The sequence below is a fragment of the Arvicola amphibius genome, chromosome 11 (genome assembly GCF_903992535.2).
Source record: "Arvicola amphibius chromosome 11, mArvAmp1.2, whole genome shotgun sequence".
Classification (NCBI taxonomy): domain Eukaryota; kingdom Metazoa; phylum Chordata; class Mammalia; order Rodentia; family Cricetidae; genus Arvicola; species Arvicola amphibius.
The window spans coordinates 98,295,223-98,319,167 of NC_052057.2; the positions used below are offsets into that span (position 1 = coordinate 98,295,223).

The window sequence follows — 23,945 nt, forward strand, 5'->3', positions numbered from 1 at the left end:
CATTTTTTTTTAATTAAAAAATATTAATCCTTCTGGGTGTGGTGGTATCTTATGCCTTTAATCCTAGCACTTGGGAGGCAGAGGTAGGAGGATCTCTGAAAGTTCCAAGACAGCCTGGTCTACATAGGGAATTCCAGGATAGTCAGAACTTTGTAACTAGACCTTATCTGAAAAACAACAAAATTTATGCATATGTGTGTGTGTAACTGTGTATGTGTGTGTACAAATTCTATAGAGTATCATTTGCTCATTTGTGGTGTCTGTGGTATCTAATAGGTTAAATTTTTTAGAATTTTTCTGTGGCTATTTCTTTAGCTGTAATTGTCAACATGAAGGGGAAATATTCTCTTTATTCATAAGCACAAACACTGATGCTGAGAGACTGTTGCAATCTTAACATTAGGATACATCAAAACCAGCCAGACATGCTGCCCAGCACACTAAAACTGCAGCGTCACTATCTCACCGCAATAGGGGTAGTCTTGCCGTCAAACACATAAAAGCAAATGCAGCACATTGATACGGTCTTACTATGTAGTTATGGAGAAAATGCAAAAATGTTTCTACTCACTTAGACACTCCTCTATGTGAGAATGCAGACATTTACCATCCTGCCAAGAACTCTTAGACGCCGAAGACCAAGTCCAGGGATGTTACTCTGATCTACCAGAGGCCTGGCTTTCATATCGTCAGGACTGCAGCCCGGACTGGTGCCAAGTGATGTGTGGACTTAGCACGCAGACCATAAAATCGCTGTCAGTTTGTAGCGACAGTACCCAGGTGGCATGCCAAAGCCATTACCCACAAGTCTCAGAGTCTCAAAGAAATTCAGTTTGGCCTTTTCAGACTCAATGTGGGGTCAGGATGGAGAAAGGATGCTGAGTACCACGGAGAGCTGTGCTTTACTTTAGTCCTAAGGAAAGGTCTCTAACGGATTTACCAATTCTGATTGAACATCCGGCCATTGCCTAACAAGTAAATGATGCTCCTGCGTGTCATGCGAGAAAACTGGTTATTCCAAGATTGCTGGGAGGAAAAAAGTGTGACCTTGAGTCCCCCCCCCCCAAAAAAAAAAAACATTCGGAAGGGTTGGCAGCAATGCTCCAAATATCAAGTAAGCTCCCTCTCTATAGGGAGAGTTGTTTTCTTCCTCTCCAGCCTCTGAGTTAGGACCCAAAGATTACACTCTAGAGAGGGGGCTTTCAGTTAATGGAACTATGATATTCAGAGATGACTTTCTCATAAGCACGGGCTCACAGTAGGGGTGGGAGGCTGCCTGCAGAGGTGCCCTGTGCACTGGTCAGGGTGTTGGCTCTCTGGTTGAACTTGTTGTCAACAAAGGTGTCTGAGTAGTCACACATTCCTCCAAACTGTTCTCTGCCTCACCATCCCTAAGTGTGGATGGTGGCAGAGTACCTGGTAGCTTCCCAGAAAGGAAGCAATTGGGGAAGAAGAAGGAAGGGCACACTGGAGACATTTTAGAAATCTAAAGAGAGAAAGGGTATGGATATTAATTGACAGAGTCAAGATCAAGGCTCTGTATGAACCCCTGTCACTTCCATAGACGCTGTGTGTCCCTTCACTAGAATCAACAGGTTGGAATCCCAACCCTCAGTGCCATGGTGTTAGGAGGCGGGCCTTTGGGAGGTGATGTAGGTCATGAGGGTGGAGGCTTCTTAGATGGGACCAGTGCCTTTATAAAAGAGATCTCCGTGAGCTCTCTGCACTATGTCACTATGTAAGGAGGAGAGGGGAACCCCACACAAGGACACAATGAGGAGCCAGCAGTCTTCAACCCAGAGGAGGGTCGCCAGCCGAACCGGACCAAGCTGGCACCCAGATCTCCGGCTTTCAGCCTCCAAAACCGTGAGAAATAATTTTTTTTGTTGTTTGTAAGCCACGCAGTCTGTGGTGCTTTGTTACAGCAGCCTAAATGACTGGGGCATGCTATCATCAGTTGGCAGCTGGTACCCAGATTTGGTAGAAGTTGGCTAATTTACAGGTGTATAGCTCTTCATGGAGGCTTTGATAATAATAGATAAAGGATGGCTGTTGTTATGCTTTTAATGTATGGCCTTTTGTGTGGGGGGGAGAGGGAGAGTCTTCTATTTCATTCATTGGGAGTACGGACAGGTGGCTTAGCAGCACAGAAAGTGTTGGACTTAAGCCCTTCGCTCATTCATTCCCTGCAAATATTTGCTGTCAGCCTGTATGTGCTAGGCGCCCGAGCGTGTAGTCATCGCGATCCCGGACCCACCTCGAATACACAAATGGCTCTCTGTAAGAAGCAAGCTGTAATGTTTACACGCAGGTTTAGAGTCCAAGTTCTGGAGCATGCTGTAGGAGGAGGAACGATCAAGTCAGCGCTTAGTAAAAAGCCAGTTTACTGCGGGAGTCTCTGAGTATAACTCTGGCCCAACCCCAGGTGTTGCTAGAACGTTTGAAGTGCAAATTACAAAGCGTCCTGTTTTAAGTAAACCGCTGCGGAGAGCAAGGGCTTCAGCTTTAAATGAAAGAGGAAGTGAAGGGAAAATTGGGAGATAAAATATTGGGTTAAAAGAACTCTAGGGAGTCCTTTGAAAGGAATGACTTCCTTAAAAGTCCTCAAGTGGTTACGCTATAGGGCTAGTAAGGCATCCTGTGGTGTAGTGGGTGATGGAGAATTCCAATAACCATACGCACGTGCGTCCCATGTCTATTGCTGAAAACACGGGAGCATCTTACCCTCCTTGTCTCTGAGCGGTGTTGGCTGTCGGGAAAGTTCTAGCAGTATTTAAATCTACAGGGCCCAGGAAACAACTTCCGACCTCCATTTTATGATGAAGGTTTTTCTGCCTCTGCTCCTTTACTCCTGACATTAAAATTCATGGCTCCCCTGATCCCGAAAATCACCTAGAAAAATCCATTGTAAAATTAGGAGGAAAGTAATTCATAGTTATACAGAAAAGGGGTTTGTCATCTACAGCAATGGCTGGCAAGACACCTCGGGACAAGGGAAACCTGATTCGTGAGACAAGGAGCATCCAGTCATTGTGACAGTCGAGATGCCCTGGGGAAGGGAGCTTCACCTTGGTGCACCACTGGTTAAAAAGAATAGACCCGTTGGCCCCAAGAGAAGCCATTTGGCTACTTACTGGATTAACTCTGTCGTGGAAAGGGATCCAAACAGGAACTGGAGCCAAAGGGCTTTGGATTTCAGTTCAGTGTAACCTTGGATTTAGACGGTGGATAGGGTCCAGGACTGTGATGCTACCTGGGTGGCCCATTTCATGAATCCTAACTCCGCTTCGGTTCAGAGTCTGCGAGTCGAGTGCCATGCAGTTTCTTGTTATTTTTTTCCCCTTTCTTCTCTCCCAGCAACTATACCAGCATAAGTTGTATACCAATAGGTATATCCATTATTTCAGTTTGGTGCCCAATTGCCTTGTTTACGAGTACGAGTTACTACAACCTCATGCCCTACCAAACATCTGGGCCTCTCAGCCTACCTGATAGTGCTTAGTGTCCACACCCAGTCTCCATCGGTACTGCAGGCCTTGTCTAAGGCTGAGCTGTAGGAATGACTTGTAACTCACAGGGAAGGGGGTGGATAGTCTCTTCCCACCAGCGCTACCTTATTGGTTCACCGCACAATATGTTGTTAAAGCTTTCATTATCCCCTCTTCCCTGTTGTTGGTGGCTCTGTGGCCTCAGCCCCTTCCCGGATCACCCTGCCGGGGGATTAGGGCCTTTCAGCTGACTCACCTTGGAAGCCTTTGTGGGAAGCTTAGGGGCTTTGCTTGCTCAGCATTCCCTGAGCTCCGCCAAGGCCTGAATTTCATCAGGGCTCTGGATCCCTCCCTTTTGTTTTGTGTTTTGTTTTGTCCCTCCCCCCACCCTTTTTTTCCTTACTCAGTTAAAACAAACACAGTGTCTAGAAATTTCTATTTGTTCATGGGGCAGTAACTGAAGAGGGAGCGATGATGCCATTAATGATTAATCAAAAATGGAACTATCCAGAGGTTCCTTTTGTTGTGGATCTAACTTTCCTGACCTCGTGTAAGCAACCAATAGCTGGGTTCCACCTGGTTGCAGAGACACCTCAGCTTGTGGCTGAGTGGCAGGCAGGAACGCTGCTAAAGTCACTTGCAGCTGGGCAGCCAGAAGGAAGACTCAGTTAAGCTGCACAGGAGGGAGATGGAAGGCTGGGTACCGGGCCGCTTTCCCGTGAGACCACATCTGAGGAGCAAAGCACCATCCAGATGCTCAGATAAGAAAGTGGTTGTTTTTAGGTGGGGGCCATGAGGAAGGTATTCTGAGAGGTACCACCGTGACACCCAGGTACGTCCCAAGCAAGTTCCTGCAGTTCACTGATGATCAGAAAGTGACAGAAATCAGAGTTCCATGGTGCTTTGCGTTTTCTTTTTGGGAGACAATATAAAGGAGCAACAGATATATTTGGGTAGAAGGCGAGATGGCAGCACTTCGGGTCTCTCAAGATGCCACTTGTGATTTGGAAGGGGGATTTGCAATGCTCCCCAGTGGCTATGACAGGGATGGTCAAGAGTATGTAGTTCTTGGCTGCCTGGACAGTCCCCAAAGTTCTTCTATAATGTTGGGGCATCCATTTTTAGCCTATAGGCCTAGAGTATCTGGCAGACTTTTCAGTGAAGCAGGAAATTTGAGGGATTCTCCTACCTTGTATTGGCAAAGTTCATCAATTGCTTTCCTCTGTGTCCTGTAGAAGAAGATTCTTCTCTGAAGCAGGAATCTCAAAGGACGGTTTTGTCTTGTTTTGGCAAAGTCCAGCGGTCACGTTCTTGTGGGTTCTGTGTGTCCAGTCTTCACAGCACATAGTCAAGCAGTCAAGGCAAAAGCAGTTTCTTGACCAAATGGCTAATTTTTGTCACAATGAAAGCAAACTCCCATGGAGTTTCTTCGATGTTCATCATCCTTTTATAAAGTATATTGGTACTGTCAGGACCAGATGTGTCTCATTGTCATGAAAAACCTTAGGTTATTAATCAACTTAAATTTCATTTTCTGTAAGTCTTTGACATATTTGAAAATCATCTATCTAAAATATACCTATTGAATCTTGGAAACATACCTAATGTGACTGCAAGTTTGATGATTATAGATTAACTACTAGCCTCATTTCTTAATTATACATTGCATTTTTAAATGAGCTGCATAAGCACAATACCCCCAAAAAGAGTAGAAACATATACATTGTAGCAAATTTAACTTTAAATTTTTATCAATATTCCAAAATCCATGCCAATGCAAAAATATTTGAGATTAATAGTTGTCTTTTTATCCTATATTTTTATATTCCCCTAAATTATAACAAACATCCATAACCCAACGAATAACCAACACCATTTATTAGGAATGATGTGGATGTCGTTTTCTCTAGACTGTGTCTGTTGTCTGTGGGCAAAAGTATCTTTAAGGATCCCTGAGAAAATTTGAGATAATGGCCAAGTCCAGGGAAGACCAGCTGTAATCTTTGTTGATAGGTAGCCCCTGTCAAGATTCAGGAGGCCTCCCATGATCAAACCTTGTCCATCTCATTTCTGAAGGTATCTACAGCTTCTGGTCTCCTATGGGAACAAAAGCAAAACTCCTTCTCTGAAGCCTAAACAAATGTAACACATCTTTAAAACTATTCCACAAGATATATGGAATATATATAAAACCCCAGAAAATGCAAGTAGATGTATAGTTAAATAGAGCAGTTGCTGGACTAAGGAATCGGCCGAGAGGTGAATATCATAGAAAGAGGGAGAACTTTAGAGGATGTGGCTAGGCTCTTTGTATTTTCTGTGATGGTTTCTCTGTGTGGAGCAGATTTTCTGTTAGTAGTATATTTTCTGTTGTATGCACACCAAATACATCAAATGTACATCTGAATCAGTATGGAAAGTATACCTCAAACTAAAAGACGCTGGTGGAGTAGGCAGTAGGCGTTCAGCAAAAACAGACAGAATGATGCGAAGCGTTCATTGCGGGTTCAAGCAAACCAGGCGTCAAATAAATGTCAGTGGAACTACTGTGAAGAGGGTGAATAAATAGCAGATATTCCACATTTTTAGAATGAATGAATTTGAGTATGTATTGGGTATGCTTATTACATACTGGACAGTATTCTAGGATCCCTGCTTTAGTTTAAAGACAGTGGATGGAAAGCGGTGCAGCTATACAGGTGCGAAGGAGGTGTGACAAAGCAGAAAAGAAGGGTAGAAGGAGGCTGGCATTGTAGTGTGGTCACCATCCTCCAAAGAGTGACCGAGAAGACAGCTGAAGATGGACTGTCTACTTGAATTAAAAGAAACTCTTGGCCGGGCGGTGGTGGCGCACGCCTTTAATCCACGCCTTTAATCCCAGCACTCGGGAGGCAGAGGCAGGCGGATCTCTGAGTTCGAGGCCAGCCTGGTCTACAAGAGCTAGCTCCAGGACAGGCTCTAGAAACTACAGGGAAACCCTGTCTCGAAAAACCAAAAAAAAAAAAAAGAAAAAAAAAGAAACTCTTGAGATGCTGAAGAGAATGAACTTTGTGAAAGGAGTGTGAAGCTCACAGCCCGAGCGCCAGCCCGGCGTGCGCACGCGCAGAAACCGCTAGGCGGCGTCGGTTTCCCCTCTCATCGGTGGACCCCGGGGCGGGCGATGGTGGCCTGAGCGCCTGCGCCTGCGTAGATCCAGCCGAGTCGGGAGGCCGAGGGGGCGGGGCTTGTTGTTGCGGGGCGTGGCCTAGAGGGCGGGGCTTTAGGTGATTTCCCAAGCCGGGGCTCAGGCGGTGCCGGGGAAACCGAAAGTGGGCGGCGGCCGCGTTGGGGGCCCTGGCGGAGGCGGTGGAGGGAGCCGGTCCCAGAGGCTCGGGCGTGGGCCGAGGGCCCCCGGGACGAGGTGAGCTCAGGTCGGGGCGCGACAGGTGCGGGCGACGTGGGGCGGGCTGCGGGGCGACAGGGCTCGGGCGGGACAGCGGCTGGGCTCGGCGTCTCAGGCCCGGGCCTGGTCCCCGACGCGGCGGGGTTCCAGAGCGTCGTGCGTGACGCCCCGGGACGTGGGCTGGGCGTCCACCAGGGAGGCCGTGGTGCAGCCAGAGATGCAGAGGGGGGCGTGGGCGGCGCGCAGATCTGAGCAAGAAGTGGCTCCCGGGCAGGAGCAACCGGCCGCGGCCGCCCGTGCGGGACAGCGGTACCCGAGCTAAGCGCAGTTGTGCCTGCCCGCGGGCCACACTGCGGCGGCCTCCGTCCTCGAGACCGGCCGGTGCAGGCCGCGCACATCAGGCAGGACCTACACGTAGCCGTTCCTGTCAACCGTGAGCGCTGGGGAGGAAACAAGCATCCACGGAGAAGTTGTCTTGGAAGTCGGAGCTGACAGCTTTTCTGCTGCCAGCCGCTTGAGGGGTACATTTCTATTAATATCCAGGGCTACCACTCCCCAGTCATTTGGGGGAGCAGGGAGGGACCTGTGTATAGATGTTAGTAAAGACTCAGCCCCAAAGGATTCTGATTCTGCCACTGTAGACCAACCAAGGAAACCTGGGCTCTGCAGGTGGAAGTATGCAGAGGAGTATTTTTGGGAATAGAAACGCTTTAGTAGTAGAAGGGAAATTTATAATTAAATCCCTGTCCCTTCCTGGGCCCCCTGGCATGAATGAAAGTGGCATTCTACAGTGCCGCCTTTGCTGATATGTATTGGCATCTGGGCTTCAAAGCTTAATTGTGAGGTCGGGAATAAATTGCACCCTTTCTCTGAGGCTGCTTTTCCATGTACCAGATGGTAATAGTTAAATTATCCTTCGAAGTAAATAAATCCTTTGGCTCATAATGATAATCCTCCGAAGTAGCTAGCTCTTTTTCCTTTCACCAAACTGCCCGTAATTTACAGGTTGGGACGTCGAGGAGGACAGGGACACACAGGTCTTTTTCTAGGATCAGTTGGCACGTGGTGGTAATTTCTGTAGTTAGACCAGATGACATAGTTGAGCTTCAGTTGCATGCAGAGTCCGCCGCTGCTTGTGGAGTCCACAGCTCCAGCTCCTTAGCCCTTCTCTTTCCTAGATTCCCTCTTTGCTGAGACAGTGAGGCAGCACTTGGCAGCCCTCAGATTTTTGTCCCTGGGGATCGGAAGGGAAATGTAATCCCTGCTAATACCTTTTAAATGCGCCACATGATCATGGCTGAGTGAACTGTTGTGTATTGCATCAAGAGTTTGGAACTCTAGAAAAGATTCTTTTAAAGTTTTCTTTCTAATATAATTAGGTGTTTGATAGAAACGTAAAGAGTACACTTTATAATTCAATTCTGCGTGCTCGTTTTGTGTTTGATGCAGTACAAACAGCAAGAATTGAGCTTTGGTGCAGAAAAAAAAGTGTCTAGACGTTTTCATGGATCAGGAGTTTCTTATTGCTTGGAGTGAATTTGACTTTCATATTTATATGAGTTAGGATTTTTTTTATTTTGGGTTTTTCTCTTTGTTTCCATTACAGTCCTTCATTGTCCTCATAAATTCCCCAAGAGCCCAAAGTCTGTCTTTTCAAACAAACAAAAAGTAGTCACTTGTTACATTTGTTTATGCTGTGGCACATTTGTTTAATGATCAAAGATGTGTGACTTTGTTGTTGTTGCTTTTCTTTAACTCTGTGAAGCTGTGTTTCTTTGCCTGTGAAAAACACCCCATTGGTCTAAGAGCTGAATGGCTAATAGCAAGGCAGGAGAAAGGATAGGCAGGGTTGGCAAGAAGAAAGGATATATAGGAGACCTCTGGGGAGAGAAAAGATTGAGGAGCAAGGGAAAGGAGAGAGGACACCAGGGGCCAGTCACCCAGCTATACAGCAAGCCAGAAAGAAGTAGAAAGAAAGAGAGGAAGAAAGAAAGAAAGAAAGAAAGAAAGAAAGAAAGAAAGAAAGAAAGAAAGAAAGAAGTTGAAAGAAAGAAAGGAAGGAAGGAAGAAAGAACGAAAGAAAGAGGCAAAAGATAGATGGAATAATTTAAGAAAAGCTGGCTAACCTGGTGGTGGTGGCTCACGCCTTTAATCCCAGCACTCAGGAGACAAAGGCAGGTGGATTTCAGCACTTGGGAGACAGGTAGGTGGATCTCTGAGTTCGAGGCCTGTCTGGTCTACAGAGCGAGATCCAGGACAGCTAGGGCTGTTACACAGAGAAACCCTGTCTGGGGGTGGGGGGAGAAAGAAAAGAAAGGCTGGCTAATAACAAGCCAAACTAAGTCCCGGCATTCATAAGAACAAGACTCCGTGTGTGTTTATTTGGGAGCTGGGTGGTGGGCCTCCAAAGGAGCCAAAGAGCAAAGAGTTTTTAAAACACCCGCACACAACTACAAATGGGCTCCAAAGTTTGATGGAAATTATGGGTTTGCTTACTCATGACAGAGCTGCGCAAGCTGAACTATCGAGCCTGCCATTTCCTCCTCAGAGGAAGCTGAGGAGAGCAGAGAACCAGTAGCTCTTGCCCATTATCCTTCACAAGAGACTGAAATGAACTGCTCAAAAAGGTGCAGGTACTTGGTAGTTAGAACTAGGGTTGCAATTCCTGACCAACTTAAGATTAGTCTCAGGGTTTTTCCTTTAGTGTGTAAATTTACAGAAGTCCCTTACTTAGATATATTTATGTAGTGGCCAAAATAAATAATTTGAAATAACAAGAATAAAAAGGAAAACTGCTTCCTAAAATCCTCTAAGGAAGATAATTACTCTTTCCTTTAAAAACTGGTGTAGGAGCCGGGCGGTGGTGGCGCACGCCTTTAATCCCAGCACTCGGGAGGCAGAGGCAGGCGGATCTCTGTGAGTTCGAGACCAGCCTGGTCTACAAGAGCTAGTTCCAGGACAGGCTCCAAAAGCCACAGGGAAACCCTGTCTCGGAAAAAAAAAAAAAAAAAAAACTGGTGTAGGTAGACCTATTTAGGTCAACAAGTAGACTATCATTGGAAAGAAAATAACAGCCTCTTGAACTTATGCACACTGGGTGTGGTGGTGCATACCTATAATCTTAACAGTATGGGGGAACTTTGTCTTTTAAATTAAAAACAAAAACAGCCTACACACCTTGCAATATGAGAAATTGCTGGGTAAGTTTCTTAAATACATTCCTCCCTTTTCTGAGATATCTTACTGCTCTGTAAGATGAAAGGCTTGAGTTAGCCTAAATGATGTCTAAAATCTTCCAGCACACACTTTTAGCGGCTTTTAGGTCTCCACTTGGTAAGATGACATAAGATCTTGAGAGCAGCAGTTATCCAAAGTATATCCTCTAGACCAGTGGTTCTCAGCATTCCTAATGCTATGACCCTTCAGTGCAGTTCCTCAGGATGTGTTGATCCCCAACTATAACATTTTTAGTTGCTACTTCATAAGTATAATTTTACTACTGTTATGAATTATAATATTAATATCTAATATGCAGCCCCCGTTGGGGGTTTTGACCCACAGGTTGAGAACTATTGCGCTAGTGAGATGTACAGATGCTTCAGCATTGGGTAATTAGAATTTATGAAGGGGAATTAGAATTTATGATTGGAAAAATGTTGTGAGAAAGACGAGACAAATTATACAGTTAAGAACAGCTAAGGAAAGGAGAAACTTAGCAGTATAAAAAACACAGATGAGAGCCAGTGGTGCCACTGTGGTAGGACAGCTGAGGGATATGGATGCTTGCCTGCGGGATACCCAGGTAGACAGCATCAGAGAACATCTGTCTCAGATGCATCAAACCTCAGGTTGTGTGTGGTGGTGCTCATCAGAATCCCAGCACTTAGAAGGTGAAGCCAGGAGGATATGGAGTTTGAGACCAGCCTGAACATTAGGTAGTGAGACTCAGTCTCAAGAAAACACCAATTTCCACAGATTCTTCAAAACAGGACTTTCTTGAGTCATTTTTAGGTGCATTAAAGAAAAAGGGCAATTTTACACAGTATAGTTTTGAAATACTGTGAGGATTGTTTTAAGTTGTGTACATTGTTTAAATTTAGGGTTGGCAATATAGCTCAGAAGTAGAACTCCTGCCTAGCATGCAGAAGGCCCTGTGTTTCTGTCTCCAGTACCACCCCTTCTCCCCTCCCCACAATACACATTTAAATTTGATGTCCTGTACTTCTTATACAGCATTGGTATCTTGGGACATTTGCAGTGAATTGTGTAGCATAGAAGAAAGATGATGGGAAATGAGAAGCAGTTAGTTTCACCAGAGTTTTTCCAACATTTTATTGGATTAGGATACATTCCTATTAAATCAGCTTGTGGTAGGTCCCTGTTTCCAGTTCTGAAGGTTTGTCACTAAGCACACATCTAGATTGGTAGTGTTCTCAGAAAGAAAGATTTAGATTGGAAGTCAGGAGACGAGAGGTTTTTGATTCTGGCAATGAACTGGGTAAGAGCTAGAAGACTCAATCATGGGCCTCAGTTTCCTCTTTTTTTCAGAGTTACATTTTAAAAGATTTATACGTATGAATGTTTTACTTGCATGTATATATGTGTGTGTACCAGGTATGTGCCTGGTGCCTGTGGAAGTCAGGAGACCATTGGATCCCCTGGAACTGGAGTTCCAGGCAGGTGTGAACTGCCATGTGGCGGCTGAGAACAGAACCCAGGTCCTCTGCAAGAGCAGAGAGTACTTTTAACGTCTAAGCTATCTCTCCACTCCCAATTTCTTCATTTTCTATGTGTGGAAATATGTAGTTTCATTTATGTTTGTGCACATGGGTGTGGAGGCCAGAGGTCAGCGTTGGGTATCTTCCTCTGTCATTTTTTGAGACAGTCTCTGACTGCACCTGGAGCATGCCGAGTTGGCTAGACTGCCTGTTCACTGAACTCCAGGATCCTTCTGTCCCCACTCTCCTCCTTCCTTGGGATTGTAGAGACAAGCTGCCGTGTCCAGCTTTTGACATGGAGCTGAGTTCTGAACTCGTGTATTCCTGCTGTGTGGCAAGCACTTTACCCACTAAGCCGTCTCCTAAGCTCCAGCTTCCTCATTTTTAAACTTAATAGTTTTAAGGTGCCTGTGTTGTGTGACAGAACTTTTCTTGGGGAGATACTGCACACACATCTACTCACCCCAGATAAGGAGCCCATGACAAACCAAAGTACAGATGCCACCAAAGTCCAACTTGGTGAACCAGTGAGTTTTATTGGTGTTACTTCCAGGAATATGGTTGAGGAGTTAATTACAGGAGCAGAAATGACTCAGTGACAGCTACATCACCAAAGCTCACTCCAGTAAGGGTCACAGCTCACAGAAGTTGGAAACCTGGAGCGCACTGCATAGCCTGCAGGCAGCTCAACAGGTTGAACAGTGTCCATTCCAAATGACTCAGTTATTCTAAACCTCTTCCAGGCAGCTGCATTTACTTGAGATGTTTACTTTTCAGCTTGGCTTAGGCTGAAAGGGACTCTCAGCTTTTATCGTTTACTCTGGCAGAGAGAGGCCTAGTGAGTCTGGTCAGTTTCATGGACTTCCTGAAGCTATTTTGAGTTGTTTACCTTGCTTTAAGGCCTTTCCCTGTAGGATGGAATGCGTCAGTCTCTTCTTTCTGAGGTTGGTTCTATGTCCTACACTGTCCTAGACACCTGGGTCTGGGGAGTTGCATTTTGCTCCAAGACCGTTTGCAAAAGCAATTAGTGACCTTTTAACTACTTGTTCCGAGAGAAATCACGGAGCTGCACTGGCTTGTTCACCAAAGTTGTCAGCGTATTGATACATGTGCTTATAAGGCAAGTAAGTGAATCGAGACAACTTCTGATATTTTGAATTAAATGCAAAGCTAGAAATTTCCTCAACCTGTTTTTTTTTTCAGCCAGTATATTTATCCATGGTCACTTTCCATACATAGTGTTTGAGTAGCTGCTGAATGCACACACTGTGCTAAAGTACATGTAATGCAGGTATGCTACTTCTGTTCCTCAAGAGGAAGTGAAAAGGGAGCATAGTCTGCCATAGCGTTTCTAACTCACTGGCAGGCATTTGCAAGCTGGCTTTGTGACTAATACTTCCCCATGCCTATTTCTAGTTTGCTTTGCTGCTTGGGAGCCTTCCTTAACTCAGGCATCCTATTAGACACTGACTGGACAGCCCCAGGAGTGCGGGCCTGAGAATCTGCAGACTGAAATAGAAGGCTCACTCCATTTTTCTCTGTCCAGCCTCGCCTGCTCGCCCAGTCTTAGGACATTTGAGACTCACAAAATAAAAGCCTTAAATTTCACTTAAATTCAGTGAAAATCAAACTTGCATCTACTACACCATTTTTAGAGACTAGAAATAAGGGAAGAGGTTGAGGCAGAATACCTAAAACTTTGCTTTTGGAATCTTAAAGTTGAAATTCCCTTGATAAGCTTACTGTTGTGCTTGTAATGAATGATTCCCAAGATTTATAAAAAATAAAGTACTTGATTTTTTTTTAGAGGAAGGTATTCCCATGAACCTGAAGAGTATAATTGCCATCTGTAAAAATTCTAAACAGATAAACAAATTTTCATGATTTTTAAAGATTTCATAAATTGCAGCATTCTAAAGCACTGTATACTGTAAAATACTATTTAAAGCCATGTGTCTGATTTTGATCAATACCTAAAGCAATGCAGCTAATGGGATTTGGAACAGACTAGAAAACTCACCATGCACGAGAACAAGAGAAACACCTCAGCATCCTGTCTGCTACCCAAGAGTTGTAGCATTTAACGTGACCTCAGATGTTTAGAGAGCTAGTATGCCTTGCAAGACAGTGTGCTTTAGGAAAAAGGCAGGATATGGAGGTGACCTTGGTTTATAGACTGTAGCCATATGCATAGGCATGGCTTTCTACTCTTCTCAAATATATGCTCATTTTTGTAGCAAAAAAAAAAAAACCTCTCTGGAAATCCATTACTGATTGTACTTCTGGTATTTCTTAGTTGATTAAATCGATAACTAGCAAAAGCTTCAGCAGAGTAACACGTTGTGTTTGAAAACAGAAACATGTCTAAGTTTGCAGCGTTCAGGAACGGAAGCAGCGCTTACCGCCCCTGGGATGCTTGGACACCTAACAGTAATGCCATGGTGATGGCCCTGACCACTGCCTACTCCTTGTGAACTCGGGGCTTAGTGTGAACTCAGGGCCCAGAAATAATCTCACAGTTGCTTTTCATCTGGTGGCAGAGTAGTAGTCTTTAATTTATAACTACCAATGTAACTTGAGAACAGTTTTAATAACAAATGGCTTCATGATATTTGTGTAATAGCTCTCATGTGTTGTATTTTAGGGAGTAGAAGGAAGAAGGGAATGGATAGTTAGATGGAGGATTTATCATTTGTTCAATATAATATTTATTGAGCTCTTGTGGACTAGACCCTAGAGAGTCTGCAGGGAACGGACACAGTCCTGCAGTGAAGGAGACAGCAGCATAGTGAATGTTACAGGGCGATGATACACATTAAGGTGACAGGCAGAGGTGTGGAACAGAGATGACCATGAGCTGCCACAGTGTCTGACTTTGAGTAGAGTGGTGACCAGGGCAAGCATTGCTGAGACTATGACATTTGAGGTACTTACCTGAAGAGAGCAGTATTGCCTGCAGGGCAAGGAGTTTACAGGTGTGAGACTGGCAAGCACAAAGGTCCTAAGGTGGGCACCATGGGCACAGTCCAGGAAAGGTAAGGGTGAGTACAGAGAGTGAGGGAAAGAAAGAGTTGAGGTCGGAGAAGTGGGGTAGGCACAGACAGATTTTGGTTTCTTGTCTGAATAAGACAGGATGGAAGTAGGTTTTGAGCAGAAGAATGGCATGATGGAATTTAACACGTAAGGATTGCTCTGTTTGATAGGTGTGGTGTGAAGTATAGATCCTAGAAGGTAAGGAAAAAGTAGAGACCAGCCAAGAGGCAAAGATGCTACTGGCATGGACTAGAGAACAACCTCATGGAGGTGGTAGGGAGTGATGGGTGCCAGTCTTCCATTGTCATGGTGATAAGGCAGAAGGAGAAAGAACTTCTGATAGGGAACCTTCCCTTGCTGGGCCTGGGAGAAGGAGCTTGTGCCAGGAAAATAAGTGTGCTCTTTGCATGCTGGCATTGAATTTGGACACACAAGCAAAGACAGGTCCAGACACAACTTTCTGCAGGCTCCTGGTCCTCCCCACTAAATGAAATAAAAATATATCAAAATATATCACCTATTTGTTGGCAACTTTGCTGTGGAAATAAATACTAAAATATAGGATTTTAAAATCATATAATCTGTGCTTAAAAGAGAATGTCGGGTAAAGGGAACACTCCTTCATTACCAGTGGGAGTGCAAACTGTTACAGGCCCTTTGGATATCAGTGTGGCGATTTCTCAGAAAATTAGGAAACAACCTACCTCAAGACCCAGCAATACCATTTTGGGTATATATCCAAAGGATGCTCAATCATAGCACAAAGACATGTGCTCAACTATGTTCATAGCAGCATTGTTTGTCATAGCCAGAACCTGGAAACAACCTAAATACCCCTCAGCCAAAGAATGGATAAGGAAAATGTGGTATATTTACATAATGGAGTTATTACACAGCAGAAAAAAAATGACATCTTGAATTTTGCAGGCAAATGGATGAATCTAGAAAACATCATATTGAGTGAGGTAACCCAGACCCAGAAAGACAAGTATCATATGTACTCATAAGTGGCTTTTATACATAAAGCAAAGAAAAACAGCCTACAGTTCACAATCCCAGAGAACCTAGACAACAAAAAGGACCCTATGAGAGACATACATGGATCTAATCTACATGGGAAGTAGAAAGTAGAAAAAGACAAGATCTCCTGAGTAAATTGGGACCATGGGGACCATGGGAGAGGGTAGAAGGAGAGAGGGGAGCAGAGAAAAATATATAGCTCAATAAAAACAATAAAAAGGAAAAATTAGAAAAAAAGAGAATGTCAGTAGCAGGTATATGAGTAACATGAAACTTTACTAGGGCAGCTCAGAAAATTTCCCTTAGCTGAAGCAGTTGCCAGGGAACGGAATTCAGACATGCAGGTAGAAAGGGTGCCGAGGATGCCCGTGCACTGGCCCACATAGGTGAGCTAGCTAGCTCTCTCTCACTGGAGCCTCTGCCTGTGTCCACATGTCCACACAAATGATGATTAAGCTTTGCAGTAGAAGGGCGGGGCAGTTAGTGCACTGGTCCCATGATACCTTCTAGGTCTGGAAATCCATAGCCTGAGAGAAGGAAGTGCATTGAAAGAGGAAATTAGAGAAGGCAGCTTCCCAGTGACAGTCATGTCCTGAGTGGGATGTGTGGCTTTCACCACCTCCTTACCTTCCAAAAAAAAAAAAAAAAGGCCCTGCTTGGGAAACTGCTGTTGGCCACTCTTTAAAAACAGAAAAAGGAAGACAGAGAGGGCACCTATCCTGGGGAGGGATGGAAAACTGCCCTGGGGAATGAAGAGAAGCAGGCTTGTGTGGAGCAGCCAAAAGAACTCTCTTTTGATGAGCCTGCAGGGTGGAGGAGGCCTGGTCTTTTAAACCATCTTTGTGTCTGTGTTAGTGGAAGACTTTCTAGTAGTCACTGAAATAAGCCTGCCAGAGGTTTGTCTGCACAAGGAAAGTTTGTATACATGCATGTGCAGGCTTTATGTCATTTCTCTTGGCTAAGTTACTCAGGAGTGTGATTGCTGAGCTCTGTGGGAAATGTATGTTTCTCTCCTGAGAAACTGTTAAACTATCTTCGGAGAGCTGCTTTGAACACTCACCAGAAATGCATGTAAGTTCTGGTTACTCTGCATTCTAGAATATCAGTACTTTGTAGTGTCAGTTTTAAAAAGTGTGTGTGGTAGATGCATGTGTGTGCATATGTGTTAGAGATATGTATGCATATGTGGGTGTGCTTGCTCCTGCATATGTTTGTTGGAGGCCAGGGTTTGATGTTGGGTGTCTTATTCTAGTGTTCTCTATCCTATTTTTGGAGACAGGAGTTCTCCTGTTTTTTTAAATATTTATTTATGTATTCTTTAATGTATGAGTGCTCTGTCTGCACATATGCCGGCATGCCAGAAGAGAACATCGGATCTTATTAAGTATGGTTGTGAGCTGCCAGGTGTTTGCTGGACTTGGAACTCAGGACCTCTGGAAGAGCAGCCAGTGCTTTTAACCCTCTGAGCCATCTCTCCAGCCCTATAGGTATTTTTATGTAGTTAACAATATGATTCCTTATGACCTTTCAGATATCCTTACTGTTATTTTACCCTCCCCCTCCTTCCATATTTACCTCATCCTCCTTCCTTAATTAGACCCCCCCATTTTCTCATTTCCTCCTTCAAATCATGTAAACCCTGCTATTCTATTACTACCCCAGCCCCCTCCCCAGGCAGTGGTCCCTTTTTACTTCTGTGGTTTCTGCAGTTATTCTAGGATATGTACTCATATCTGATGATTTGGAACTAGGAGTCTCAGCTGAAAAAAATTCAGTGTTCATCATTCTGGGTTTGAGTTGCCTCACCAATATGATCTTTCATGGTTCTGTCCATTTACCTGCAGATTTGAGGGTTTTTTCTTGACAGATGAATACTGTTCCACTGTCTATGTACCACAGTTTCAATATCTGTTGATCGATTGAAGGACATGGAGGTTCTTTCCATTTCCTAGCTGGTCTGAGTAGTGTGGCAGTGAGCGTGGCTGAGCAAGTGTGTGTGAAGTAGGACGGCAAGTCCTTTGGGCATATTCAAGGAGTAGTATAGCTAGATCATGGCAGATTTATTTTCATTCTTTGGCTGATTTATAGAGTGACTGGGCCAGTTTGTAGTCTGACCAGCAGTAAGAGAGTGCTCCTTTTCCCCCACGTCTCCTCCAGCATTTTTGTTGTTGGTCTTTGCAGTTCTGACTGGGGTAAGAGGAAATCTCAGTTATTTTGATTTGCACTTCCCTAATTGCTAGGGATAGTGAACATTTTTTAAAGCTGCTTCTTAGCCATTTTTACGTCTTCTTTTGAGAACTTCCTGTTCATGCCCCAAGCCATTATTTTTTGAATAGGTCATTTGTTTTTCAGACTCCTATTTTCTTAGTTCTTTATATATTCTGGATATGAATCCTTTGTTAGATGTATAGCTGGCAAAGATTCTCTCCCATTATGTGGGCTTCCTTCTCACCCAGTTGATTGTGATTTTAGCTAGGCAGAAGCTCTTTTATATTTTATGAAGTCACACTCATAAGTTGTTGGCCTCGATTCATAGGCAGCTGGGTCCTGTTCACAAAGTCCTCTCCTACATCTGTTTCTTGTAGGGCACTGCCTGTGTTTCCTTGGAGTAGTTTTAGTGTTTTACATTTATGTTTTTGATCCATTTGGAGTTAAGTTTTGTTTTGTTTTTGCAGGGTGATAGGTAGGGGCTTAATTTCATTATTCTAAATATGGACATTCAATTTTTTTTTAAAAATCATGTCTTTCTCCAGTGTATGCTTTTGGCATCTTTGTAGAATATTAGGTGGATGTAGTTGTGTGTGCTCATGTTTGGGCCTTCAGTTTTGCTGCACTGTTTGTGCCAGTCATGACACTCTTGAACATTCTATTGATGCTCTTGGTCTGTAAGACACTGGGATACAGCTCTTGTCTCTTCTCTCCTTCCTGTCTCTCCAACCCATTGTCCCCTCTTCCCCACTTTTGTCAGCCTTTTGTAGTTCTTTTTCCTGTACCCTTCCCTTACATGACTACCTTCCACAGAAATCCATCATTATCCTTGTCTTTTTCTATCTGGATGCTGAAGACCAGTGAATCTCTACCAGCTCAGGCCTCTAACTTGAGTTCCTAGTGAATATATCTATGTGGTTGCCCTTGGACATCCAGCCTCCACCTGTCCAGAATGAACTCGACCTCTTTCTCTCTTGCAAACCTGCCTCCAACCCATGGCTCTGTAAGTGGTTACTACCTAGTGTGCCTTAGCCACATACTTGGAGCCTTCACCACTTGTGGCTTCTGCATCCTGACTGCTTGTGGCTTGTTTTTATTATTCGTTATGCCCTATTTCCAGGTTCTCCACATTTCCAAGCATTCTCACATCTGTGAAAATCCTTCCAATTAGCTTTCCCAAGGCTGAGTAGTGACCTTTCAAATATCTGAGCTGATCACTTTATTTCCCTTGTTTGCGGTCTCCCCCCATTTAACAAATGCAGTCATTATAGCATACTGTGGTTATCTCAAAGTCTGCCCCCTTTTCCCTCTCCAGTTTGGATTCCTCTCCAGTCCTGTCAGTCACATGGCTCCCTGGAGTTCTCAGAACATTCCCATGCCCTTCTCTCCCACCTTCACACCTCTGCCTTTGCCTTCTCCCTGGCCCCACAGGCTAGTTTTCCTCCTGTTCTGGCCATCAGAAACTCATTCAGGCCTCCTCTTGTACCTTTCTGGCTCCCCACATTCCCAGGTAGTCCATAGCACTATATGTATTTCCCTGTGTTCTCACATAGGAGACACTCAGCACTCGTTTGTGACACAATCTAAAAAGCTTCAGATCTGAAAATCTTTTCCCATTTACAGACTGATGAGCCATAATATTGTAACCTGTGTTTTTATAGGTGAAGATGCTGGAGGCAGATCTGGTTTCCAAGATGCTAAGGGCTGTCCTGCAGTCTCATAAGAACGGGATAGCATTATCCCGGCTCCAAGGAGAATACCGATCTTTGACTGGAGACTGGATCCCCTTCAAGCAGCTGGGTTACCCCACTCTAGAAGCCTACCTGAGAAGTGTGCCAGCGGTTGTCAGGATAGAGAATAGTAGATCTGGAGAGGTAAGATGCCATCTTGCCTGTTAGAATTCTCATGCAGAATTGAAGTCATCTCCCTGTGCTTCTGATCTCATACCTGTGGTAGAAGCGAAAGCCTTGAGTAGCTTGCATCCATAAGCAGTGCACACCTAAGGTACAGCCCACATCCTCATGTCTTCTGTAATGTAATGCCTCAGAGTATTTATGAGATTTATCTCATTCCAGTGTCTAAACAGAGTGACTCTACAGGAGGCCTGGAATAGCCTTATCTGCTCACTACAAACCTGTGCTACTGTTTGAATTTTTCTTTTTTAAAGATGTACTTATTTATTATACTGTTCACCTGTACTATGTGTACTAAGGCACTACACCCGTAGTGTGGTTCGCAAGCCCCTGAACTAGGCTGGAAATTTAAAAACATACACACAGACGCACGGGGACACGGGTCATCCTTGAAACAAGAATGCCAAGAATGCCCACTTTATTATGCTCAGGGGCAGCTTATGTAGGGCTCTGGCCACGCCCCAGCTCTCGGGATCTTTCAGCTGCAGACTCATCAGAACCCACTCCCCTGCCATCCCTGATGTGATGGTCTCGTGCTCAGAGCAGCTGCAGGCTGCTCAGAGCAGAGGAAAACAAGTTGTTTACAAGAAATTCAGGGTCTGGTGGTCTGCAGTCCCCAACAATATAATATCTATACAGTGTTCTGCCTCCATGTATGCCTATAATGCAGGACAGAAGAAGGCACCAGAATGCATTATAGATGATTTTGAGCCACTGTGTGGTTGCTGGGAATTGAACTCATGACCTTTGAAAGAGCAGCCAGTGCTCTTAATCTCTGAGCCATCTCTCCAGCCCGTTTCAGTTTTTATTACATATTTACTTACTGTGTGTGTGTGTGTGTGTGTGTGTGTGTGTGTGTGTACACACACTCTTATACACCATAGTACACATGTGGAGGTCAGAAGGCAGTTTGCAAAGTTTGTTCTCTCCCTCTACCCTGTGGGACTGGGGACTGAATTTAGGTCGTCAGACTTGGCAGCAAGTGCCTTTACTTATTGAGCCATGTCACCAGCCCTGTTGAACGTGTTTTGCAAAGGTCACAAATGACCTGATCACCACATCTAATGGGCAGTTTTAATTCTCATCACTGGTCACAATCATGCCAGTTCCTGCTGTCTGGGCCTGGCTTATTTCCTAGTTGATCACTCATGACAGGAGCCTCTCTGCCAAAAGCTGTGCTGTAGTTTTCTTCCTCCAGTAGCCAGCTCCTCCTTCACAGGATAGGATCACAGTATTCTTCCACTTTGAACCCTTCCGCTTCTCTGGGAGGGTGTTAGATTGCCGCGGGTGCAGCAGGCAGTGTCTGCCTCCTCTGTGTGTCAGTAGTCTCACGTACTCTGGTACCTGCCATTTTCAGTATGACAGAGACGACAGGATGAACCCTGTACTCCCTGCCCCAAATGTGCAGGTTTCTAGGTGCCCTTTCCCTTATTTGAAAGTCTGGGATGTCTTCTACCAAGCTTATTATGTTTGGTTTTCTCTTTGTGTGGGCAGGGGGAGGAAGAAAAGAAAAGGGAGCCAGGATCAAGGGAGCAGTCATGGGGAAGCTCGTCTGTAAGAACTTATATAATAAGGGGAAGACACAGTTCATTGCAGCTGATAGCAGTAATAGTGTGTGCTGGCCTCCCAGGTGTAAGCTTTCATTTAGCTCCTGCTTCCTATAGCACTCATCACAGAGTTCTTAGTTTCTCTTCTCTGTCTTTAAAAACAGAGTTTCTGAAAGTGAGAGATTCACCTTTTTCTCTTCATAATCGATAATTCATAAATATGTGTTGAATGTTTGAATGAGCAAATATCCAAATGAATGAATGAACTAATAGTGCTTCATACAGTTTCTGAAATGTTTTTCTTTAACTCTTTTCTCCCCTATTTTGGGTATTTTAAAATGTTTCCAGGTTCTGACTATTTAATACCTCCTTCTGAACATACCAAGGCAGGTAATGTTTTTTTCTTTTGATTTATATTGTAATTTCAAGAATAGAAGCACTGACCAAAAGAGTATGAATGTGATTTGGCTGTAGCAAAAAGCCCCATTGTTCTTGACTTCAACTGAGAGTCTCATATGCACAAACAAATGCAATTTTAAGAAAGTCATATACTTTGGCCTCAGAAAGATAGCCTTACTGTGTGACTAGGAGCTTAGCTTTCTGAGCCCTCACTGTTCTTCCTTGTGTAAGTGGGGAAAAGATGTACTGTGTGTCTCTGAGCTGGTCCATGTAGAACACAGGATACTTATTTGCCAACCCGATGATAACCTGATTTATTGTAGATGCTTAATACCTGTTTCAAGAATAAATGAAAATCTCAAGTTGGAGAAAGTCAACATTCTAGATCATGTGTGATTCCTTTTGTGTTAAATATAATTTTGGTCCTGCAGAATTGGGAGCGCTGCTGAGGACTGCATCCACCTGGCTTTGGGGTATGTCGGCCCACTGGCACCCAGCCTCCACAAACTGGCTCTCAGAATGTCTTGTTTTTGCTCTGCTGCTCACAGATAATCTGCTATGCTGTAGCCTGCACAGAGACTGCAAGGATCGCCCAGCTTGTGGCTCGGCAGAGGACCTCTAAAAGGAAAACAGGGCGGCAAATTAATTGTCAGATGAGAGTGAAGAAAACCATGCCATTCTTTCTAGAAGGTAGGACTTTTCATATAAAAGTTTGTCCCTGAGTAGATTGTCGTAAGGGCTTATGGAAATGCTACGTCTGTTCCTGATAACTATTAAGTGAAAAATTTGCCAATATCCACATGTCAGAAGAAAAATCCTGCAGTTGGGATTTCTGTTGAAATGAGGAAGTGCTGATAAATGTGGCTCCCAGAATCCAGCGGTCACAGTGCAGAATAATGCAGTAGATGGTGACCGTGGTGGTGGCTAAGTGTAGTTTTACCCTTTTAGGTAAAATTCTTTGACCCTCATCCAGAATATTGGATGAACCAGGAGCCTGTGATACAATGTCTATACTCAGCAGATGGAGTCTTTCGTTTTAAGATATTTATTTTTCAGAGAAGTTTGAATTAGCATGCCTAAAAACATGATAGCTGTATTTCCTAAATGCTTATCTCAAGGAGGTTATAGTAAATTCTAAAATCAAATTCTCAAGCAATAGTTCAGCAGTGCTGTGAATTATTTTATGACTGCATGGCAGAAGAAGCAGTTGAGACAAAATGGCCATCCCTGTGAGTGAGTGAGGAGGGTGGGCTTCCTCTGGAAGGAGACTTAGGCTGCAGGGACAGTGCGCTCTGAGAATGTGGGAGGGACAATGCCGGCTTCTTGCCACCTGGTGGCTGCTTGGTAGCACTTGGTGGTGAGCAGAGGGAAGCACTAGATAGTGAGGTAGGCAGGACCCTCATCCACAAAATGCTCCCCAGTTTCATATCCTTGTCGCCAACCTACCAGGTCCCCTCTTTGTGTTCTTCCAAATTGTTCAAACAAGTATGACCCACAAGAACTAGCTGGTTGGGGAGCAGCGCAATGAAACTACAATTTGAAGAGCCAACTGATTCCATTGTGTCTGCTTAATTTTTAGGGAAACCAAAGGCCACCCTCAGGCAACCAGGCTTTGCCTCAGACTATTCTATCAGCAAGAAACCTAATTCATCACCGTTAAGAGACAAAGGAGGCACCATGGGAGTTAAGGTTGATGTGGACATGCCACCTTACCCAGACCTTCCAGTAAAGAGGCATTTGAGCATGTCTGCCAACAGCAGGTACCTGGGCTTTATCTGACTTAAAGGAGAAGCTTGGCAAGCTAGAGCAACAACTGTTAGAAAAGTATGTTCATATTGAGAAGGACTGTCTTTCGTAGTTTGCATTCATACCCTTCATCATCAATAGGTCCTCTTCCTACCCAGTGACATCACCTGGGCTCCCCGTCCTGTCCCTTCCAGCTTTTCTGATCTCCCCTTGTCCTGTCATCTGTACACATTCTAGGTTTTTCTGAAGCGCTGTTACATATTTTTTATATTTTTGTTTTTTTACAAAATTGTTTTTACAACTAGTAAGATTTAGGGAAAATCTCATCTGGCTGTATACTCCCCTTTGCTCCAGTAATTGCCCACAGTTAGGCGGTAGTGTTTAATCATGGTGCAGGGGCACCTGGCATGTTTGTACCATGGAACTGGACTGGTAATGAGACACTTCTGGGCTTAGCCTAGAGTAGCCATACCTGAGGTAGCTAACTGTAA

At 44.4% G+C, this 23,945-nt stretch overlaps 1 protein-coding gene across 2 annotated transcripts in view; it reads left to right on the top strand.

Moving 5' to 3' along the window:
• Positions 1 to 4,073: 4,073 nt before the first annotated feature.
• Tdrd7 (tudor domain containing 7) overlaps positions 4,074 to 23,945 on the top strand; it is a 65,430-nt gene continuing 45,558 nt past the window's right edge. Inside the window, exons 1-4 of one of the 2 annotated variants that reach the window (XM_038346951.2) lie at positions 4,074 to 4,320; positions 19,511 to 19,723; positions 22,257 to 22,398; positions 23,288 to 23,468. In XM_038346951.2, the coding sequence (XP_038202879.1) occupies positions 19,517 to 19,723; positions 22,257 to 22,398; positions 23,288 to 23,468 (530 nt within the window). In that variant the 5' untranslated portion in view covers positions 4,074 to 4,320; positions 19,511 to 19,516. Of the gene's footprint in view, positions 4,321 to 6,771; positions 6,889 to 19,510; positions 19,724 to 22,256; positions 22,399 to 23,287; positions 23,469 to 23,945 lie in introns of those variants that run through there. The other variant, XM_038346950.2, reaches the window with a different exon arrangement.